This window comes from Equus asinus, chromosome 13 (genome assembly GCF_041296235.1).
Source record: "Equus asinus isolate D_3611 breed Donkey chromosome 13, EquAss-T2T_v2, whole genome shotgun sequence".
In the NCBI taxonomy this organism is placed as follows: Eukaryota; Metazoa; Chordata; class Mammalia; order Perissodactyla; family Equidae; genus Equus; species Equus asinus.
The window spans coordinates 10,541,505-10,560,709 of record NC_091802.1 but is presented as its reverse complement, the minus strand read 5'-3'; the positions used below and the strand labels follow the sequence as shown (position 1 = coordinate 10,560,709).

The window sequence follows — 19,205 nt, the reverse complement described above, 5'->3', positions numbered from 1 at the left end:
GTGAAAGGAAAATGTGCAGGAGACATCGCCCAAGGGCGGAAAGTGCCGGGCTGCCGGACAGCACAGGGTCTTCCCATCATGCACAGTCACCTGCCTACGTCTCTCGGTAGAAACAGCTTTATGCAAACGTGTGAATGTGGCTTTGGGAGTCAAAGAATACATTTTTTGGAATCAAAAAAGATTTTGATTTGGAATCAAAAAAGTTCGAGTGGCAGAAGTCTTGTTAGCTATGTGACCACAGGCAAGCTGCTTAACTGTCCAACCTTCAGTTTCATCCTCTGCAAGATAGGAATAATACTGACTGCCCAGGATGGTGTTCTGAGGATGCAGGAGACCAGCCCCCAGTAATGTAGAGAGCACGGTAAGCACTCAGTAAATGCAACCATCGCCATCACTGCCGTCATCACCATCGTCATCATCAACAATTACAGTCCTACTTTTGACAAGGAGGCTCAGAGAGCTTATGTAACCTGTCCAAGGTCATCGGCTACTAAGCGACAAAGCATAGGTCCTTGTCATACCAAGGCCCGTGTTCCTTCTCTCACACCTGGCTTTATGGCTTGGGCAAGAAACACTGAACTTCCCCGAGTCTTGGTTGTCTCACGTATGAAATGGGAATGATACCGCTTTTCCCTCTTACTCCAGAGGGCCGTGGCCTGGATGAGATGCAATCGTGGAGGTTTGTATCCTTTGAAAACTGCAGAGTGACCCACACATGTGATGCCTGCTGTTTCCCCTCAGGATTACAGATAAATCCTTTGTAGGCAAGTATTGTGGTCTGCACAGCTGTGCCGGCATAGAGTAAATATTCAACAAACATGTGGGCGGAACCCAAGAGGGCTGTGGTGGGCAGGCCCCGACAGCACTGACGTGAGGTTTCCTGCCGCCCCCAGAGTAGAGGCAGTAGACGACCCTGTTGGGGGTGGAGTCAGGAAGAAGAGGAGGCCCACAGGCTTGATGACCCGCCAGCTTCCTCTGCCACCCAGCCACATCAAAGTGGAAGACACTGTTTCACTCATCTCCATGGCAACTGGCTCCCTAAGGCTCCATGGGTGGAGGGCCCGGCTCCCCAGGTCCCTTGTTATCTTCTCCCTGTGACCTTGCCAGGACCAATCTCTTCAGCCATCACCACCCCAAACCCTCTTGCCCCCAGCAACCTGAAATCAATATAAGCCAGCATTAACCCTCAAAACTGCTCTGAGAGGGAGGCATTATTATAGTCTTATTTTACAGATGAGGAAACCGAGGCTCCTCCACGTTAAATGTCTCTCCTAAGGCCTCATAGCTCCAAGATTTGAAACCACAAAGGTCTGGTACCCAGTTCTGGAAACCGCTAAGTGGTTCAGCCTCAGCCTCTCCTCCGAGAGCTCAGTCCGTGGCCTCCCTGCCAGACCCTCCCCACTTCTTCCCGTTGCCTCCCTCAGCTAGGATTACTGCGGGTGGGGCACTCAGCAGTAAGGCAAAAATGTGACCATCTGCCTCTAAAAAGTCACACTGAAGTATTTTCTAACGAGCCCACTTAAGGGTCACATAGAAGAAGGTAATTTGGGTTAACTTAACTATTTGCTATTGATGAGGACTCAGGTTCTGTGAAATTAGAGCCTAATTTGGGGATGTGAGATGAGTGATTTTTTTGTGTGTGTGTGAGGAAGATTGGCCCTGAGCTAACATCTGTATCTGATCCTCCTCTTTTTGCTTGAGGAAGATTGTCGCTGAGCTAACATGTGTGCCAATCTTCCTCTATTTTGTATGTACGGTGCCACCACAGCATGGCTTGATGAGCGATGTATAGATCCAGGGCCGGGATTCAGACCTGTGAACCCCAGGCCACCAAAGTGGAGCATGCAAACTTAACTACTGAGATGAGTGATTTTTATTCAGTAGAAAAGATAACCTCAAAGATTACAGTTCTATTCTCCTATATAACATTAACTCATTTTGTGTCTAATTTTGCAGTCTTAGTTTAGCTTACCTGAGAAACTCGTATCAGTTTCTCATTCCCTCCTTTAAACCAGCTCTACCATCTTGGGGGTTCCCTCAGTCCCAAGTTGAATGCATCTTTGACTCAGGCTCACCACACATTTGTATGTGTTAGGTTTTTTCACTGTTGGAAGATGACTCTCTGACATGAGAAGGAGGTAATGGTTTCCTATTTCGGTTCTGCTTTCCCTGGAAGAGGAGAGGTTCCTAGCATGGGCAGCCCCGCCTGAGCCTCTCTCCCCCAAGCTTTTGCCTTGTCCCCTGTCACCAGTGTGTCTGAGGCCTCACATGGTCCCAGGGGCAATGTCGAGAGGAAGGCCCTCGGCAGTGAGTGACAAAGGTTCCAAGGGTCCTCCCTGCTGAGTCCAAAGGACCCTCCTTCCATTTCCATCTCCGGTTGCTGCTCTGCCTGGCTTAGAACCCCATTGTCCCAGGGTCTGGGCCTCACCACAGCTGGCCCCTCTGCCCCACATCTGCTCTCTGGGCTGCCCAGATGAGTTCTTTCTCAGTTGCCCACAAAACATCTTGAGGCATGGCGTGCATCCAGCTGAAGACAGCCAGTTGGTTCTATTTGAAACTGGGAAGCGGTCTCCTCGCATGCGGGGCACAGCCCTCCCCCAACCGCACATCTCCCTTACCCAATTCAAAGTAAGAAGGGTCATTTAGATCTTTGGTAGAGACTAAAGGCCCTGCCAAGGCATCTGCATTTTAAACCCTTTCTGTCTAAATTACAGGGGGGAAGAAAACCTTTGCAGTCTTGTTAAAGGAATTCTGGTCACCAGCAAGAAGCCCAGAAGCGATCTACATCTGTTTGTTTGGCAGGGCAGTGGGGAGAAAGGGAATGAAAGAGACTAACCTTAAACTGGCTTGTTCACTTAGGGCGCCCTAGAAAGTTCAGTTGGCAGCCTATCTATTCATCATGTGCCCAAGCACCTTTCCTAGTCCAACCCCTTCTCCTCAGGGCCTTCCTGATTTCTTAAGTTTCCCACCCAAGTCTCTAGCATGAGGCAGGTCTATGTAATAGGCAGACTGTGAGGGCAGCCTGCTCTGCTCCTTTGTAACAGCAGACAGCTGATTGGTTGGAGAAGGAAGTCGTGCACCCTCCAAAGGAATTTACACACAAAGCTTCAGTCCTGCGCTTTCTAGGGTCCATGGGTTGTTGGGGAGTAAGATTTGCTACTTCTGTCCTGTGTGTGTTTAGTGTGTATGATGAGAATGAAGTCCTGTAAGTACTAAACAGGGCCTGGTGCATACGTAGATTTAAAAGAAAAAAACAAAACTGGAATTACAACCTACATAGTATTTGGGGGCCTGCTTTTTTTACTGAAGTTACTCAGCATCTTTTGAGCTCAGTAACTCTATTTCTACAATACATTTTTTTTTTATTAATATTATGGTAGATTACAACCTTGTGAGATTTCAGTTGTACATTATTGTTAGTCATGTTGTGGGTACACCACTCCCCCCTTTGTGCCCTCCCCCCACCCCCCCTTTTCCCTGGTAACCACCGATCAGTTCTCCTTGTCAATATGTTAACTTCCACCTATGAGTGGAGTCATATAGAGTTCGTCTTTCTCTGTCTGGCTTATTTCGCTTAACATAATACCCTCGAGGTCCATCCATGTTGCTGCGAATGGGCCAATTTTGTCCTTTTTTATGGCTGAGCAGTATTCCATTGTGTATATATACCATATCTTCTTTATCCAATCATCAGTTTCTGGGCATTCTACAATACATTTTTAATGACTGGATAGCATTCCACCAAACGACTTTGCTACAATATGCTCACCTATGTACAATTTTTAGGTTTTTGGGAATTGGTTGATTATTAGAAAGAATGCAGCGATGAATATGCTTGCAGCTAAATCTTTGCTCATCCCTAATTATTCATCAGGATGAATTTCTAGGAATGGAATTGCTAGGTGGAAGCATATTCTTCTTAGTGCTTTAGAAAAGACAGCCCAGGGGCCAGCTCTGTGGCCGAGTGGTTAAGTTCGCGCACTCCGCTGCGGCGGCCCAGGGTTCGGATCCTGGGCGCAGACATGGCACCGCTCGTCAGGCCACATTGAGGCGGCGTCCCACATCCCACAACTAGAAGGACCTGCAACTAAGATATACAACTGTGTACAGGGGGGGGTTTGGGGAGATAAAGCAGAAAAAAAAAAAAAAAGATTGGCAACAGTTGTTAGCCCAGGTGCCAATCTTTAAAAAAAAAAAAGAAAAAGAAAAAAGAAAACACAGCCCGCTTTTCCTGACCAACACTGGTATTTTAGTTCTTTTTTTAATTTTTGCCCATTTGATGGGGGAAAAAGGTGTCTCACTGTTTCATTTGCATCTTCTTTATTACGAGGGCGGATGACTGTTTTGGGGGTGGTTGCTTAGACATTTATGGCTCTTTTTTGATGTGCTTGAGTCACGTCTTTTATTCATATTTCCATTGGTGTGTTTGTCTATTTTTTAACTGACTCCAAAGAACTCTTTATGGGTGTGAATATTAATTTTTACTGATAATATTTTTCTTAGTTTGTCATTTACCTTTCGCTTATAGTGGGTTTTTCCATAAAAAAGCTTAAAATTTTCTACTCTCAAATATATCAGCCTTTTCTTTTATAATTTTTGCCTTGGGGGTCACATTTTGTGACTCTTCTCTGCTCTATCCTCATGTAACCAATTTTTCTTCTATTACGTTTACGGACTTGTTTTCCCACCCTTAAACCTTTAATCCATCTCCAAGTTATTTTTATGTTTGAGAGGGAACTCAATTTTTATTTTTGGAGATAGAATTCTAACTCAGGAGATAGAATTCCAACTCATTTTATATGGTGTGTCAATTATCCTAATACCACTTATTAAATGATCAATTTTTTCCATCATTGGTTTAAGGATGCCACTTTGTTGTATAATATTTATATATATCTAATCTATTTTTAGCTATTCTATTTTGTTCCATTACTTTATCCATTCTTATACCAATAGTGTACTATTTTAATAACTACAGCCTTTGTGTACCTTCAAAGACCCAGTAAAGGAAATATCCCATTCTTACTCTTCTTTAAGAATACATCAATAAATACAAAATAAATGCTACTGTAGAGCATTTATTTTTTCAGATAGACTTTATCTATCTTGTTAAATTTTAAAAGATACTGTTGGCATTTTGATTGCAGTTAGATTTATTTCCATAATACCTGATGTTATCACAATACTGATTCAATCTAACCACGTCTCTTAAATTATTTATCCTTCAGTTAAGTTTGTTTTCTCTGTGTAAGTTATTCAGGTTTTGTAAATTTCTTTTACATTTTTAGTTGCCATTGTAAATTTCTTTTTCTCATTATGTTTTCTTACTGGTTGATGTTGTTATATGGGAAAGCTCTCAGCCACCTATCTGACAGTTCTCTGGGTGATTCCCTTAGTCTTGACAGATAAGCAGTTGTTTGATCTCTGCGTAATTAAAATTTTCTCTTCCCCGGAAGAGGAAACACTCTTTATTTTTGTCTTTTTGCATAGGCAAAATACTTATAAGCATGAAGAGGAAACTTATTGACTTAAATGGAAATACCTCTAGTATTTCACTGTGGGCTATCACCTTATTAAGAACACTTCCATATATTAATGGTTTCCATACATTAGAGGGGTTGTGAATATCAGGAATGGATGTTGAGTTTTATCCAATGTTTCAGAGGCATCTACTGAGATGTTTATGTGACTGTTCCTTTGAGCGGCCGATGTGATGAATTACTTTAACATGGGGCCACTTCTCAGTCAATCAGACTTAATTATGTTTCCTTTTGCTCTACAATAGTTCTCTCAGACCTCATTTTCATGTCTGTTATAGCATCTGCTATAATTTCTCAAGAACTCCTACTTTTCAGAACGTGCATATGAAAACTTGGACAGCACCAGGCCCTGTCTGCACTTGTCATGGTGCCCAGCAACCTGTCCATTCCTAGCGCCAGCCACCTGCCCTGGCCAGAACCAAATCTACCCACACGTGCATTTCCCTATTTGCTCCTGAGGCAAAGAGAACAAACAAGGGCCTCTGTCAATATTGTGGGGGCTTCTCTGTTTGGCCTGGGCAGCCCCTGAGACCCCCTGGCTAACCAGAGCACAGGCACAGACCGTGTAGTGGGGTCTCCTTGCCTTGCACCTTGGCTCAGCTTCCCCTAAGAATTCATCCTGGAATTACTGCCTGTGTTCACTGCTTTCAGCCAGCTGATGCTCACACGCACGGTGCACACAGCACCAGGAGGAGGAGACTCTAAGGTGTGAAGCAGGCCCCGGGCAGAGATGAGCTGAAGGATGTGAGGTGAGGAGGGTCGTGGCCAAAGGCCAGTTTCAGGAGAACTGGAAACCTCCTGACCGTCTGATCCCTGCCCCACGTCCCGGCTGCCTCTGCGCTTACCTGGGGCCTTGAGTTCAGCGTCGATGAAGGTGAGCAGCTCCTGGCAGATGCTGCAGTAAGGGACAGGCCAGGTCAGGAACCGGTGGTAGGTTCTGGCTGCTTTCAGAAGGAGATCTGAGTCTGGCGGGAAGTGTGGTGTCTGGGATGGAGAGGGAGAGGCAAGCAGAGGGGTCTGGCTGAGAGAAAGCTCACAGATATTCCAGAACAGACCCTGCTCCTTTTAAGGAATTTTCCACATAGGGCACACATTTCCTGGCAGCAGTATGTCCAAGGACAAGGTCAGGAAGAACTGGAAGTTACCCACAGGGAGTGAGTTACAGATGGGCAAAATGGCGCACAGGAGTGTCTCTGTTATGAGGGCCTTGTTTTTACCAAACAACACAGTTTAGCCCACACATGAGAGTGGCACTCTGAAAAGCTGTCACCTTGGTGGTCATCCAAATGAGTGGCAGCAAGATGCCACTGCTGCTACTCATTTTGGGGAATGGTCTTCAATGCCTAAACCACCTTTATTTAAATAGCCTCACTAGAGGCAAATGTTTCTTCTTCGAAGTGCATTGGCTCAATGCACATGGAGTCATTTGGTCTCACCGGCCTGGATGACACAGGATGATCACATCGGGTGATACTGACCACTGGGGTACAAATTGTGGTGGACATAAAATCTCTCAACAGAATCTGTTTTGTGGCTTGTGAACACACTGTGACAGCAGCTCCTCCATGGGAGCCCAGACATGCTAGGCACAATGGCGTCCATGAGGAGTTACTGGAGGCCTCTCAAGATGGCTGCTCTGAAGCCATCAGAGGGTTGACACCCATTTCAAGCATCAATGTTTGCCAGTTTCTTTCTCTGTGTTAATCTCTAGAGGTGTGAAGGCTATGCCCCCCATGGCGGTCATTCTTGCCTCTCCTCTCCTGCCTCCCCCAGCCTGGCCCATCCTGGAACTTACACAGAGGACAGTGGAGTAGAAGAGCAGGGCCAGGGGCGCAAGGAGGTCATAGGTGCCCTTCTCTTGAACCTGTGGGGAGGACGAGAGAGGAGGGGTGAGGCTCATTCACAGGGTGCAGAACAGATCAGCACTTTCTTGCTCTATTTCCTTTTCTTCCTTTTTTAAGTGAAAAGCAGTGTAACCACAGGACAAAAAATAGAAGTTAAAAAAAAAGCACTCATAATAACCCCCTTCCAAACTCAACCTATGGCCAGTGTTTCAATGGAATTCTCCTTATACTATTTTTCTGTATGTATTCTCCTCTGCAAAGTTGTAATCAGAGTGCATACATTTTTACTCTTAATGTCTTTTACACATAATATTATGAATGAATTTCTATTTTCCTACCTGGCCTCTAGGATCATCTTTTTTTTCCCTTCTGGTTATACATTTACCTGTTACTGTGTTGTAAATATTTTTTCCAGTTTGTTGTTTGTCTTTTAATTTTATGAATTTTTTTGATGTACAGAAATTACAAATTTTAATTTTTTCATTTATGGATTTTTGCTTTTGTGTACAAGGATCACATAAATATTCACATATATTTTCTTTCAAGCTTCACTTTCTTAAATTTAAATCTTTAATCTACCTAGAATTCTACCGCTGTAGGGTGTGAATTGGGAATCTCTGTATTTTTCCAAATGTTTAGTCAATTTCCCCTAAAACAATTAATAAATGTTACGGATCCAATTTTATTATATATTAAATTTTGTTTATACCCTTGGTTTTTTTATTAGCTGCATAATATTCCTTCTGGTAGATCTCTGTAATTTATTAGCTTCATCTTAGACATTTAAGATTATTTTCTTGCTATTTTAAATACTTTTGCAAGGGAAACCTTTGTGCACATTTCTTTTTCTATACTTTGGATGCTAGGATAGCATTCAAGAAGTGAAATCAATGGATCAAATACTATAAACATTCTTACGATCTTTAAAATGTATTGCCAAATTGCTTTCCAAAAGGATTTTGCCATTTACCACATCTCGTATGTATGAAAGTACCAGTTTCGCTATAACCCTTCCCTGCATTGGTTATTATAATTTTTTTTGCTAATTTGCTAGGCAAAGGCTGACTCACTATGGTTCTATTTTGCATTTATTTTATTATAACTGAAGCAACATTTTCCCGTATTTGTTTATAGGTTCTGTTTACTCTTCTTTGAATCATCTCTTTGATAGAGCCCACCCACCACACCACATACACACACGATTTAGAATGCTTTCGTCAAAATGCTAAAGGTCTCTCAGCCCATTCTGGAACCTGGGGGGGTTGAAGACACACAGAAAGCCCCGCCATCTCCGCTGTGCCTGTGACCACAGCAAGCTCAGACTTAGAATTCTCCTTCTCTTTACCCTGAACAGACTGTGTGTCCAATACACCTGCTGCTCAGTCCTGTCTCCAAAGCCCTCCCCTGCTGAGGCGTGGTGCTTGATCCTTTCTATCTGGGTTTGTAAGTTCAGAACTCCAGAGGTGGTTTGGCTCTTCTGAGTTGGTCTGCTGGTAAATGGTGGTGCCAGAATCGGAACCTGGGGGTTCTTGATAAACCAAGACTTTCAAAGGGACAGCTAACTGAAAAAGTCACATGTTTTCCAACTCAGTCATGTATTAAAAAAACCCAAAAACTTAAAAGAGAATGCTTTATAAAAGAGAGAGAATCCTCTTTAGGGACGCATAGCTGTTCTGGAACCCGGCCCGGCTCAGCATTCGATGCGCTTCTCTTCTTAGTCAGAAAAGCCTATTTATTGAACTGTTAGAGGAGGTCTCAGTTTATCTTTCTAGTCAGTTTTCTCTTTTGTGTCTTTGTTCCTATGGATCTTTTTGAGGAAAGGAATTTGGTCGAGCTTCCTCTTTCCTTTCTACTCAATTCTTTGACTTACAAGCAATATCTGTCTTAAGAAGCAGCTTAAACTCAGGACCTTGGTTTATGTATCTCGTGTTCTTGTTGCAAAGACCACACCTGTTCTTAGAAACTTTCAATCCACAAGCATCCCTGAAACAGAAAGCTTCTGAGTTCCCAGTGCCTTTGCCAAGCCCTTTGGTGGTCCAGGCACCCCAGAAATGACATTTGTTGGGGATCTATCCGTCGACTCTATAAGGCCGATCCCAACTCTGCTCTTCAATGCCCTCACCTCTCGGGTTTTCTGCAGGATCTGTTCGAGGAGGATAAGGAAGTGGCCCGGGTCCCTGCTGACCAGCTCCTGCAGGCTCCAGCAGTTTAGACACAGCCCAGCTGGAAAGGGAGAGAGAGACCAGTGGTCAGTTTGGGGTTGGAGAGATGTGGGAATCCCTGGGACTGTACTGGGGCTTTCCTTTCTAAAGTAAGAGTCTCAGAAAATTCTGGATCAACTCTCAATCCTATCATGTCCCATCAAGACATAATGACAACTTTCTTAGTCCTGCATATACAGGAGGCTCAAGAGACACAGAGATGGGATGGGATCCCCTTTAGAGGCCAGTGAACAGGCCATGGTTCTGCTCCCCGAGCCTCCAGAGGGCACCTGGTCCCACAGCCTCCCCCGCCCTGGTTTCCTACAGGGGGAGCTGGAACCTCCAAGATACAGGGAAGGAGGGCAGACGCAGAGATTAATGGAAGAATCAGGAGGGGAACCATAGTGAACTCCCCCCCCAGGACACAAGGCTGAGTCTGTGACAGCCATGGGACTTCCCAGGACGCCTGGCAATGCAGCCTGGGAAGGGGAAGCTACATTCATTTATATTTTGAAAGCTACAATGAACATTTCGTCACTCTGCAACTTCCCCAGACTTTCTTATTTTGTCAATCTCTATTTCCCTGCAGTCAGCAAGGGTAAACCCCTAAAAATTAAAGGGGTGATGACGGAGGCCTCTGTGTGCGTGTGTGTGTGTGTGTGTGTGGTGGGGAGTGAGAACAGCAGGAGTGGAAGTGGCCTGACCACGAGTTTCATCCAGCTTAGGCTCCAGGCTCCCTCCTGTGCGTGGGCTCCTTTCAAGGTCGTGGAGGCCCAAACAGTGAACCATGTGGTCACAGGTTTTTGTAAAATTTGCAAAAGTCAGATATTTTTGTATTCTTTTACTTAATGATGGCCCCTTAATTCTATAAGTGTAGGCTCCATCAAAACCTGGCTAGGAGGCAAGAAGGAAGAAAACTACCATTTATTGACTACCTACTCTGTGCCAATAAGGTATGAGGCCTTTGCATACATTATCTCCATTGAGCCTCTCATCGTCCCTTCAGGAAGTGGTTCCCGTTATTATTCTCATTTTATGGACAAAGCAGGCGAGGTCCTGAGAGGTTAAGTGACTTGCACAAGTTTATACAGCTAGTGAGAGACAGTTTGTTTAATTCCAAAAGCCAAGGAAAGCCTCTCAGAGGAGGGGACGTTTGAGCCGAGACCTGGATGAGAAGGAGCCAGCTATGTGCAGTTCTCAGAGAAGAGTTCCAGGCAGCAGGTGCAAAGGTCCTTAGGTAGGAAGGAATCAGGTGTGTTCAAGGAGTAGTGGATGTCTATCTCATGGGGTGGTTAGGGAGGCAAGTGAAATATGTGAGGTGAAAAATCTTTACAAGCATAAGGAATTATTACAACTAGGTACCAGCCTTCTGAGACACAACTGCCCCAGGCTGCAGATACCCCCGTTTCTCAGGCCTGGGGAGCATGGAACGTGGAGGTCGCCTCCTCCCTGAAGCTCTGCTGAGACTTGCCCTTGTTCTCTGTGGAAGAGGAGGATGGGACAGTGGAGGCAACTAGAAACCAAGTAAACAGAGGCATTCTGGGGAGAGCTGTCTATGAATTCTCAGCTGCTCTTTCGGAATCAGCAGCTGTGGTTTTTCGAAGCAGGTCAATACCTTCTTCAGGAGCTGTGCTTCCAGCACAGGCTAAGGAAGCAAGATACAGCCCCGAGGAGGCTGAGGAAGACAGCATGGGAGACAGGAGAAACTGCCACACACGAGGGCCTACTCTCCATCAGGTGTGTGCCGAGCACCTGCCCAGATGAGGTCCAGGGGCTTGCTCAAGTCACACAGACAGGGTTGGAGCCAGAATCTGCCAGTTTTTGTGCCTGGTCCAGTGCTCATGGCGGCCCCTGAGGCTTCCTTGGGCCCTAAGGGTGCCTCCCCAGCTCCCTGGGACCTACCTGACCAGGAGGTGGAGCAGCGGCTGAGGCTGAGCCCATGCAAGCAGCGCTCCAGGGCATGCTGGATGCGGTCCTCCGTGCACGTCGTGGCCCCTGGCTGCATCCTGAGTCATCGCCTGCATGGGGGACAGACACTGGTCAGCCTGGAGACCCCCAGGCTCGAGGAGCTCAGGGCCCAGCAGCGCAGATGACAGAGACAATGGGCACTCACAGCCAGTGAGTGGGCTAGAGCTGTGGGTGTACACAAGGAGGCTTACAGCTGCCTCCAGGCTGGAACAGCCCCTGGTGGGGCTGCCTGAGCAGCAGGACTGAGCGCTCCTGCAGCCCAAGAGCACAGAACTACAGGAAGGGAGGGGTCAGGGATGGCAGCTGAGAGGTGGACAGGGGCTGCCTGCCCCACTGGGCAGTCGCCGGGTCTCCAAGGGCCTGGGGAGTGCCCAGGGAATGGCCAGACCCCAGTGGGCTGGGCAGGAGGATCCCAAGCGAAAAATCAGAATCACTTGGGGAACTTTTTCTGAATTTCCAGGCCTGCATCCCCCAGCCCTCAGGGAGCCTGTTCCTGATGAGAAGGCCACAGAATCTCTGTCAGTGTGCTGGGTGCTCCAATGCTGGGGCCCAGTGCGGGTTGCTTTCACATGTCCCCCACCTCGCCACAACCTCTGCTTGGGTGTCTAGGCCACGGGCACCCGTTCCTTTTCTCCCTCACCTCCACTTTGGCCATTTTTCTTTGCTTCTCTGAGGCTTGGTGATGTTACATTATTCGAAGACCTCATTGGCTTCCCCCACCTTGTTCTACTGAGGGGAGGCCGAGGGTGCTTAGCTCAGGCAGGAGGGCCGCTGAGGAGGGGACTTAAGAAGGGGTTTCAGCATGAGATGGGGAGCTGTGTGAAGTGCCAAATTCCCAGAGCAGGCCCTCCAGTAGGGCCGGCCCAGCTCCTTAGCTGTGCGTGAGGGCTCCCGGGTCCCTCAGGAAGCCATGACAGGTGATTTAGCACAGTGAATGAGCCTGGCCTCTGGCATCAACAGACTTGGACTCAAATCTGGACTCTGATATTTGCCAGCCATGACTGGGCAAATTCTCTAACTTTTCCAAACCTCAGTTTACTTATCTGTAAAATGGGGAGGACGACGGTCCCAACTCCATAGGGCTGTTGGGAGGATTAAATGCCAGAGTGGATGTGCTGAGCAAGCTTTCAAGACACGAAGCCATCATGCCGCAGCCTTTGCCACAATCACTCTCTGCCTCAGGAATTTCACGGCATTCACTGGGTCCCGGCAGACCCCACTGCTGGCCTGTCAGGCCGGGTCATAGAGGGAAGCTGAGGAAGCAGTGGGCCAGTTCTGTGGAACTGGGGATGGACCAGGAAACCACAAGCAGAAGCACAGAGCTCAGGGCTGAGCCATGCAAACGACATGCAAAGAGCTATGAATCCTAACATGGACCCAGCTGCACCCTGGAGCATTCAGCTCACAGAGGCTGTAGCAGGCAAATCCTCCAACTTCCCCAGCCTGGGAGGAATCACGTGCCCACTGAGGGACAAAAGCCTTTGTGAGCTGTCCAGCATCACTTCATGTCAGTGATGTCTCGAGGATGTTGCGGGGGTGGGCACACAGGAAGCAGCTTGCATGCGTTCATTCTTGCAAATATTCACTGACCACCTACTATGTGCCAGGCATGAAGGACACAGCAGTGAATGAAGCTGGTACGCTCCTTAGAGGGAGACACAGACGTTAAATAATTTAACAGCCAAAGAAAGAGGTTATCAAAGAAGGTGATGCATGCTATGAAGAAAGCGATGGTGCTGGAGGGAGCTCAGAGGGTGGCGCCTCGCAGGTCCTTCATTTACAGAAGGGGAACCTGAGACCCAGGGAGGGTAAGGGGCAGCCTGGGGGTGGGGGCTGAGTGGGGGGAATCAACACCGGTATAAACAGACCAGGGTATCAAGCAGGACTTCTTCTATATTCCCAAATTAGCTGAGGCCCAAATCCCAGCACAAAAGGTTCTCAACAACCGATATGCTCAAGTTCTAAGAGTCGCAGTGAGCTGTCAGGGATGGGGCAGGCCACCATGCTGGGGGCTCACGGGGAGGTCAGAGCTGGCACAGCTGCCCGACCTCCCCAGCAATATAAGACTGGGAAAAGGTCAACCATTCCGAAGGGCTCTCCTTTCCTTGCCCAAAGCCAAGGGCAGAGGGGCTTTCAGAGAATCCCTTATTCAGACCGGATGCCTGCCAGGTGGGGACGCTGCCATCTGGTTCTCAGTTCACTCTGTTCAGCCAGCAGGCTTGCTTCCCTGCTCCCTGTGAGCCATGGGAGGGCTGAGAGGAGGAGCAGGAGGGGCAGCTTGCAGGTCCACCGTTGGGTAAGGCAAAGATGTGAGCTCCTTGTATGTACGTGTGGGGTGGACACTAGGGACTAAAGCTGGACTTGAGCTGTTTTGTTGACACTGGAGGGTCCCCAGAAGGGAGAGGGAAACAGCAGGAAGAGGCTGAAGGTTGGACCACCTTTGAGGGAAGCTGGAGAGAGCAGGATGAAGAGATGGGAAATCTGTGGCACAGAGAAGTTAAACAACTTGCCTAAGGTCACACTCTAGGAGGTGGCAAAGCCAGGCTATGAACCCAGGGAGTGTGGCTCTTGACCAGTACAGTACACTGCCCCTCGGCACAGTCAGATGCAGTCACTGGAAGAAAAATAAAACCAATTCCCGTTTCTACCCCAGCAAGTGAGACTCAACTGTAACATGATCTTGCTCTAAGAGACCTAGACTCCCAGTTGCTAGGAATCTTGAGCCCACCGTCTGTCTACACCAGCTGCCCACTGCAGCCCTGCATCCTGCAGAGAGAGGGTCAGGGCTCACAGAAGCAGGGCTCTCGGTTGGACCAGGCGATGACCCGAGGTGGTGGCTTGAGGGGCTCAGGCCTTCTCTAGCTTGGAGCAAAGCTGAACCATGTGAACTGGGTTTGAAGATCTCTCTGCTGGGTCCCTGCTGAGATGGACAAGTCAGTTGTGTCACGAGGCAGGAATGAGTCACTCCGCCCTATTGTGTCCCACTATAACTGATGCAAACACAAGATGCAAATGACCATTCTTAGCCAGCACCACCTCTGCTACACCTCTATCCTTAGAGGGTCAGGACACACTGTCCTTGGGCTGCTGTGGGCAGCCTTCAGAGAGGCTACAGGCTGTTCCCTCCATAGCCTGCTGGCTCCTGCTTCTTCCCTTCTCCGGGCCCCCTGTGACTTCCCCATCTCCTGGACTCAGTGTCCTTGGCTGTTCATTGGAGACAATCAAGACCTTCTCTACAGCTGGGCCAGTATCCCCAGGGCACTGGGCAGAGTTCCTGCTGTGCCAGCCTCCCTGGCGTCCTGAGGCCACCTAGAGTCGCCCCAAGCTCTTCTGAGAGACAGAACCTGCCCAAGGCACCGGGCCCTGAGAGATGAAGGAAAGGGGAGCCTGGCTGGCCGAGGATCCTCAGCTGAGCTGCCCCGGGGGTTAATTCAGCACACCGTGGCTCATGGCCTGGCCCTTTGGCACGCTTATTTCCGTTTGATGAGTCAGTCATCAGCCGTTTCTTGTGACTTGTCAGCAGAACCCCAGTGGCTTTGGGGTAGAGAGGAAGGGGGAAGAAGGTGGCAGCCCTTCCTCTCCAAGGATGATGCCTTTTTTCAAAGGCTTGGCAAGCAAGGCCTGGCTTCCCCTGGCATCCCACTCCTAACCACCTTGCCACCTAGCTAAGAGGAGCTCCTATTGTGAAATTCTAGCTGCTGCCGGGAATGGGACCACCCCCCCAACCTGCAGTGGGGTAGTGTTGAAACATTCAACAGTGGGGCCTGCCCCCAACTCCAAGTTCCTCTTCTGAGCCAGTAAGGATGAGTCCTTACTGGGGATCCTGAACAGGACAGTGAGGCCTGGAGTTGGGGGGGTGGGGGGGTCAGTGCCCAGAGGGAGATCTCTTCACATGTTGACATGATCCTATGGTACAAGAAAGGGGTTGTCTTCCCTGATGTGCAGGACATGAGAGGGGCAGGGTCTGTGGGTCCAGCTTCCTGAGGCAGCCCAACACGGGGCAGGGAGGAGGGCTTCTTTTCCTGGGGGACTTCTCAAAACAGTGCAGAATGGCCGAACTGGAGGGCCCATATCTCATAGGGAGGGAAGTGTGGGCCTCCAGGCTCTGATGGGCACTCCACACTGCTTCCCTGGTATTCTGGAGTATTCCAGGCCCAGGCCCATGCTTTGAAACCTTAGTCCCACAGGTGGGGATAAGAGAAGCTACAAAGTGTGTGGTCCTGCGCTGGCCCCACCTGCTTCAGTCCTGGTCACTCCTCCCTCTCCCCCCGCCCTGTCATCCTCTGTGGCTTGAGCTCCTTCTCTGCCACCTCTCCTTCTTGTGACTGCTTAAAGCAGAATCTCTTCTGCCTTAGTTTTCATTTCCAATACAGGAAGGATACACCAGAAACTAAGGAGAAGGAGTGAAAAAGGGGTGGAAAAGATAAGGGGATGGGATGGGGGATCACGAGGAGCAACGCTTCTCTGCGATAACTTTATGCACGGCTTCAACTCTTAGAACCACAGCAAAGTACTTCACATATCCCAGATTAAATAAGTAAATCAACCATGATCTGGCGGGGGGCGGGGGCGGGGGGCGGCAACAACAAAAATGGAATAGAAACAATAACGGATTAACCTAACTGTATTAGAAATGATTAACATAACCACATGGAAAGGGATGGGCAATGAAAGAACTAACCTGAGTATCTTCGAGAAATAGTATTTTGACGATACTCTAAGGCTGAAGACAAAAAAAAAAGACACTACATAAAAATACAGTTTTCTAGTTATTAAACCTGTTTCTCATGAAGATATGGGTTAAAAATCCTGAAACGTCTTTATGTGTAGGCTAGAATTGAACAAATAAATAAATGTATCATAGATAATGAGAGCTGGTTTCTCATTGTTGGAGAGAGAAGTTAGAGATAAGGAAAAGGAGAAGTCCAGAATGAACCCACCATTGGTGTTGGACTAGAATTGGAGAAAGCAGTATGAACTCACGGTTTTTAATGTATATACAGATAGATACATACAGGGGTAAAAAAAGGTGTGTGTGTGCTTGAATTAACATGCATACATGTATTTTCGAGCTCTGTCTGCTGAGAGAGCCTAGAAACAATGACGTCCGGGTAGCAATGAGCACACATAGTGCCCAGACCTTGGTTTCTAAATACCATTCTCCAATCAAAGGGACCAGGGCCCCTTAGAGAAATGGCTGATTCTAGGACTGGGGCAGGAAATATACAAGATAAACCCAGAGCATCTTGTAGAGCCAGAAAGTAAGTCAACACTTGAAAAAGGACGGGGAATGTCAAAAGGACGTGGGAACCAGCTTGAAGGAGTTTCCAATGGCAAGAGCCAGGACAATTTGAACAACTAAATAATGAAAGAGTTGGATTATAATTCATAGGATGAAATAAATACCCTTGAGTCTACATTAATGTCATAAATAACAAAATAAAAAAATAAATGGAGGAGAAGGGATAGGTCTTCTTTACAAAAGAATTCCAATTAATAAATGTGTGAGGAATGAGAGAAATACAAAATCACCATTAGACAAACACCACAGTAATAACTGTTGCAGATCCACCAATAGATGCTAAAATCTTTGGGTGAAAATATGAGAGGAAACAGGATATTTGCATAGTCTCAGAGTATTTCCCCCAAGAAATTGATCAATTACAAAGAAGAAAATAATAACTTCACAGTGGAGAAACCCAGCACTACCCTAACCTCACAACCAGGGTGACTATCGCCAATAAGACATATCAACATCACGTAGCCCCGATACAATGCACTGAGAGGCATATGACATCACTTCTGCGGGATTCTTGCCCAAAATGCAGAACCATGCAACCTAATCATGAGAAAACATCAGGTAAAACCCAACTGGGAGAAATTCTATAAAGTAACTGATCAGTAACTCACCAAAGTGTCAAGGTCATAAAAGTTAAGGAAAGACTGAGGAACTGTCACAGATTGGAGAAGATTAAGGAGACAGAAAAACTAAATGGAAGGCAGGACCCAGGGGTCCTGGACTGGATTCTGGAACTGAAAAGGGATAAGTTTGATTTAATTCATTGCTTGCTGTTTTGTATGTTTGTTTTGCACCCTTCCATTCCTATATATATGTTCTCTTTTTTTTCCCCGCTTTTTCTCCCCAAAGCCCCCCAGTACATAGTTGTATAAATAACACATAAGGGGCCGGCCCTGTGGCCGAGTGGTTAAGTTTGTGGGCTCTGCTCCAGCGGCCCACGGTTTCGCCGGTTCAGATCCTGGGCGCACACATGGCACCGCTCATCAGGCCATGCTGAGGTGGTGTCCCACATGCCACAACTAGAAGGACCCACAACTAAAATATACAACTATGTACTGGGGGGCTTTGGGGAGAAAAAGCGGGGAAAAAAAAGAGAAAACTGCCATTATCATAGCTATTCTATTTACTGTAATGTCAAAAATAATGATGTAAGGGGTTGTGATGTACCGTAAAGATGTTTAATACAAATCCAGATCCGTATTTTAAAAGAAGACATAATGTTACAACATTAAGATAAAGAGAGGGGCTAAAATCACAGATTCAGAAGTAAGTTGTATATTTTAGTTGTGGGTCCTTCTAGTTGTGGCATGTGGGACACCACCTCAGCATGGCCTGATGAGCGGTGCCATGTGTGCGCCCAGGATCTGAACCGGCGAAACCGTGGGCCGCTGGAGCAGAGCCCACAAACTTAACCACTCGGCCACAGGGCCGGCCCCTTATGTGTTCTTTATTTTGATTCATTTCTTGTTCAGCTGGGGTATTTCGAGTCACTTCAGAAAGAATGTGTGGGTGAGGTACTTTCTAAGACTTTATTCGTCACATGTTATTCCTTGAGGCTCACTATGAATTACAGCTTTGCCAATTATAGAATTGGCATAATTCATAATTGTTTCACCCTCAAAATGTTCATAGAAAGCCAAAATAATCAACTGAAAAGTGGCTATAACAAAGAAGAGAATTAGGTAAGGTGGTTGGGTACAAATTAAAATAGAACTTATTATCATTCAATTATACAAATAAAAAAACAGAAATTGTGTCGGAAAAAAAGACTCTACATATATAGCAACAAAAAGAACCAAATAAGAGAAAATACATTTTAAAAATATGCAGGATTTAATGAAATTAAACTTTTGAGGGATACAAAAGAAGGCAAATAAATGAAAATGTATACTCTGTTGTCAGATGGGAAGATTCAATAGCATAAAGAATTAATTCAAAATGGATCAGAGACCTAAACACAAAGAGCTGAAACTATAAAACTCTTAGAAGAAAACATAGGGGGAAAGCTTCATCACATTGGCTCTGCCAATGATTTCTTGGATGTGACACCAAAAGCACAGGCAACAAAAGAAACAATAGATAAATTGGATTACATCAAAATTTAAAACTCTATGATCAAAGGAAACAATCAGAGTGAAAATGCAGCTTACGGAAAGGGAGAAAATATTTGCAAACATATATCTGATAAGGAGTTAAGATCAGAATATATAAAGAACTCCTACAACTCAACAACAACAAAAAAACCCAATTAAAATTATGGGCAAAGAACTTGAATAAACATTTCTCCAAACAAGATATACAAATAGCCAATACGCACATGAAAAAATGCTCAACATCACTAATCATTCGGGAA

At 46.6% G+C, this 19,205-nt stretch overlaps 1 protein-coding gene across 2 annotated transcripts in view; it reads right to left on the bottom strand.

Annotated features, from left to right (window-relative positions):
- PIK3R5 (phosphoinositide-3-kinase regulatory subunit 5) overlaps positions 1-19,205 on the bottom strand; it is a 70,196-nt gene that overhangs the window by 17,965 nt on the left and 33,026 nt on the right. For both annotated transcript variants that reach the window (XM_070482341.1, XM_070482340.1), the window contains exons 2-5: positions 11,488-11,603; positions 9,507-9,607; positions 7,336-7,404; positions 6,386-6,524 (exon numbers count right to left, since the gene is read on the bottom strand). In XM_070482341.1, the coding sequence (XP_070338442.1) occupies positions 6,386-6,524; positions 7,336-7,404; positions 9,507-9,607; positions 11,488-11,590 (412 nt within the window). In that variant the 5' untranslated portion in view covers positions 11,591-11,603. The remainder of the gene's footprint in view (positions 1-6,385; positions 6,525-7,335; positions 7,405-9,506; positions 9,608-11,487; positions 11,604-19,205) is intronic.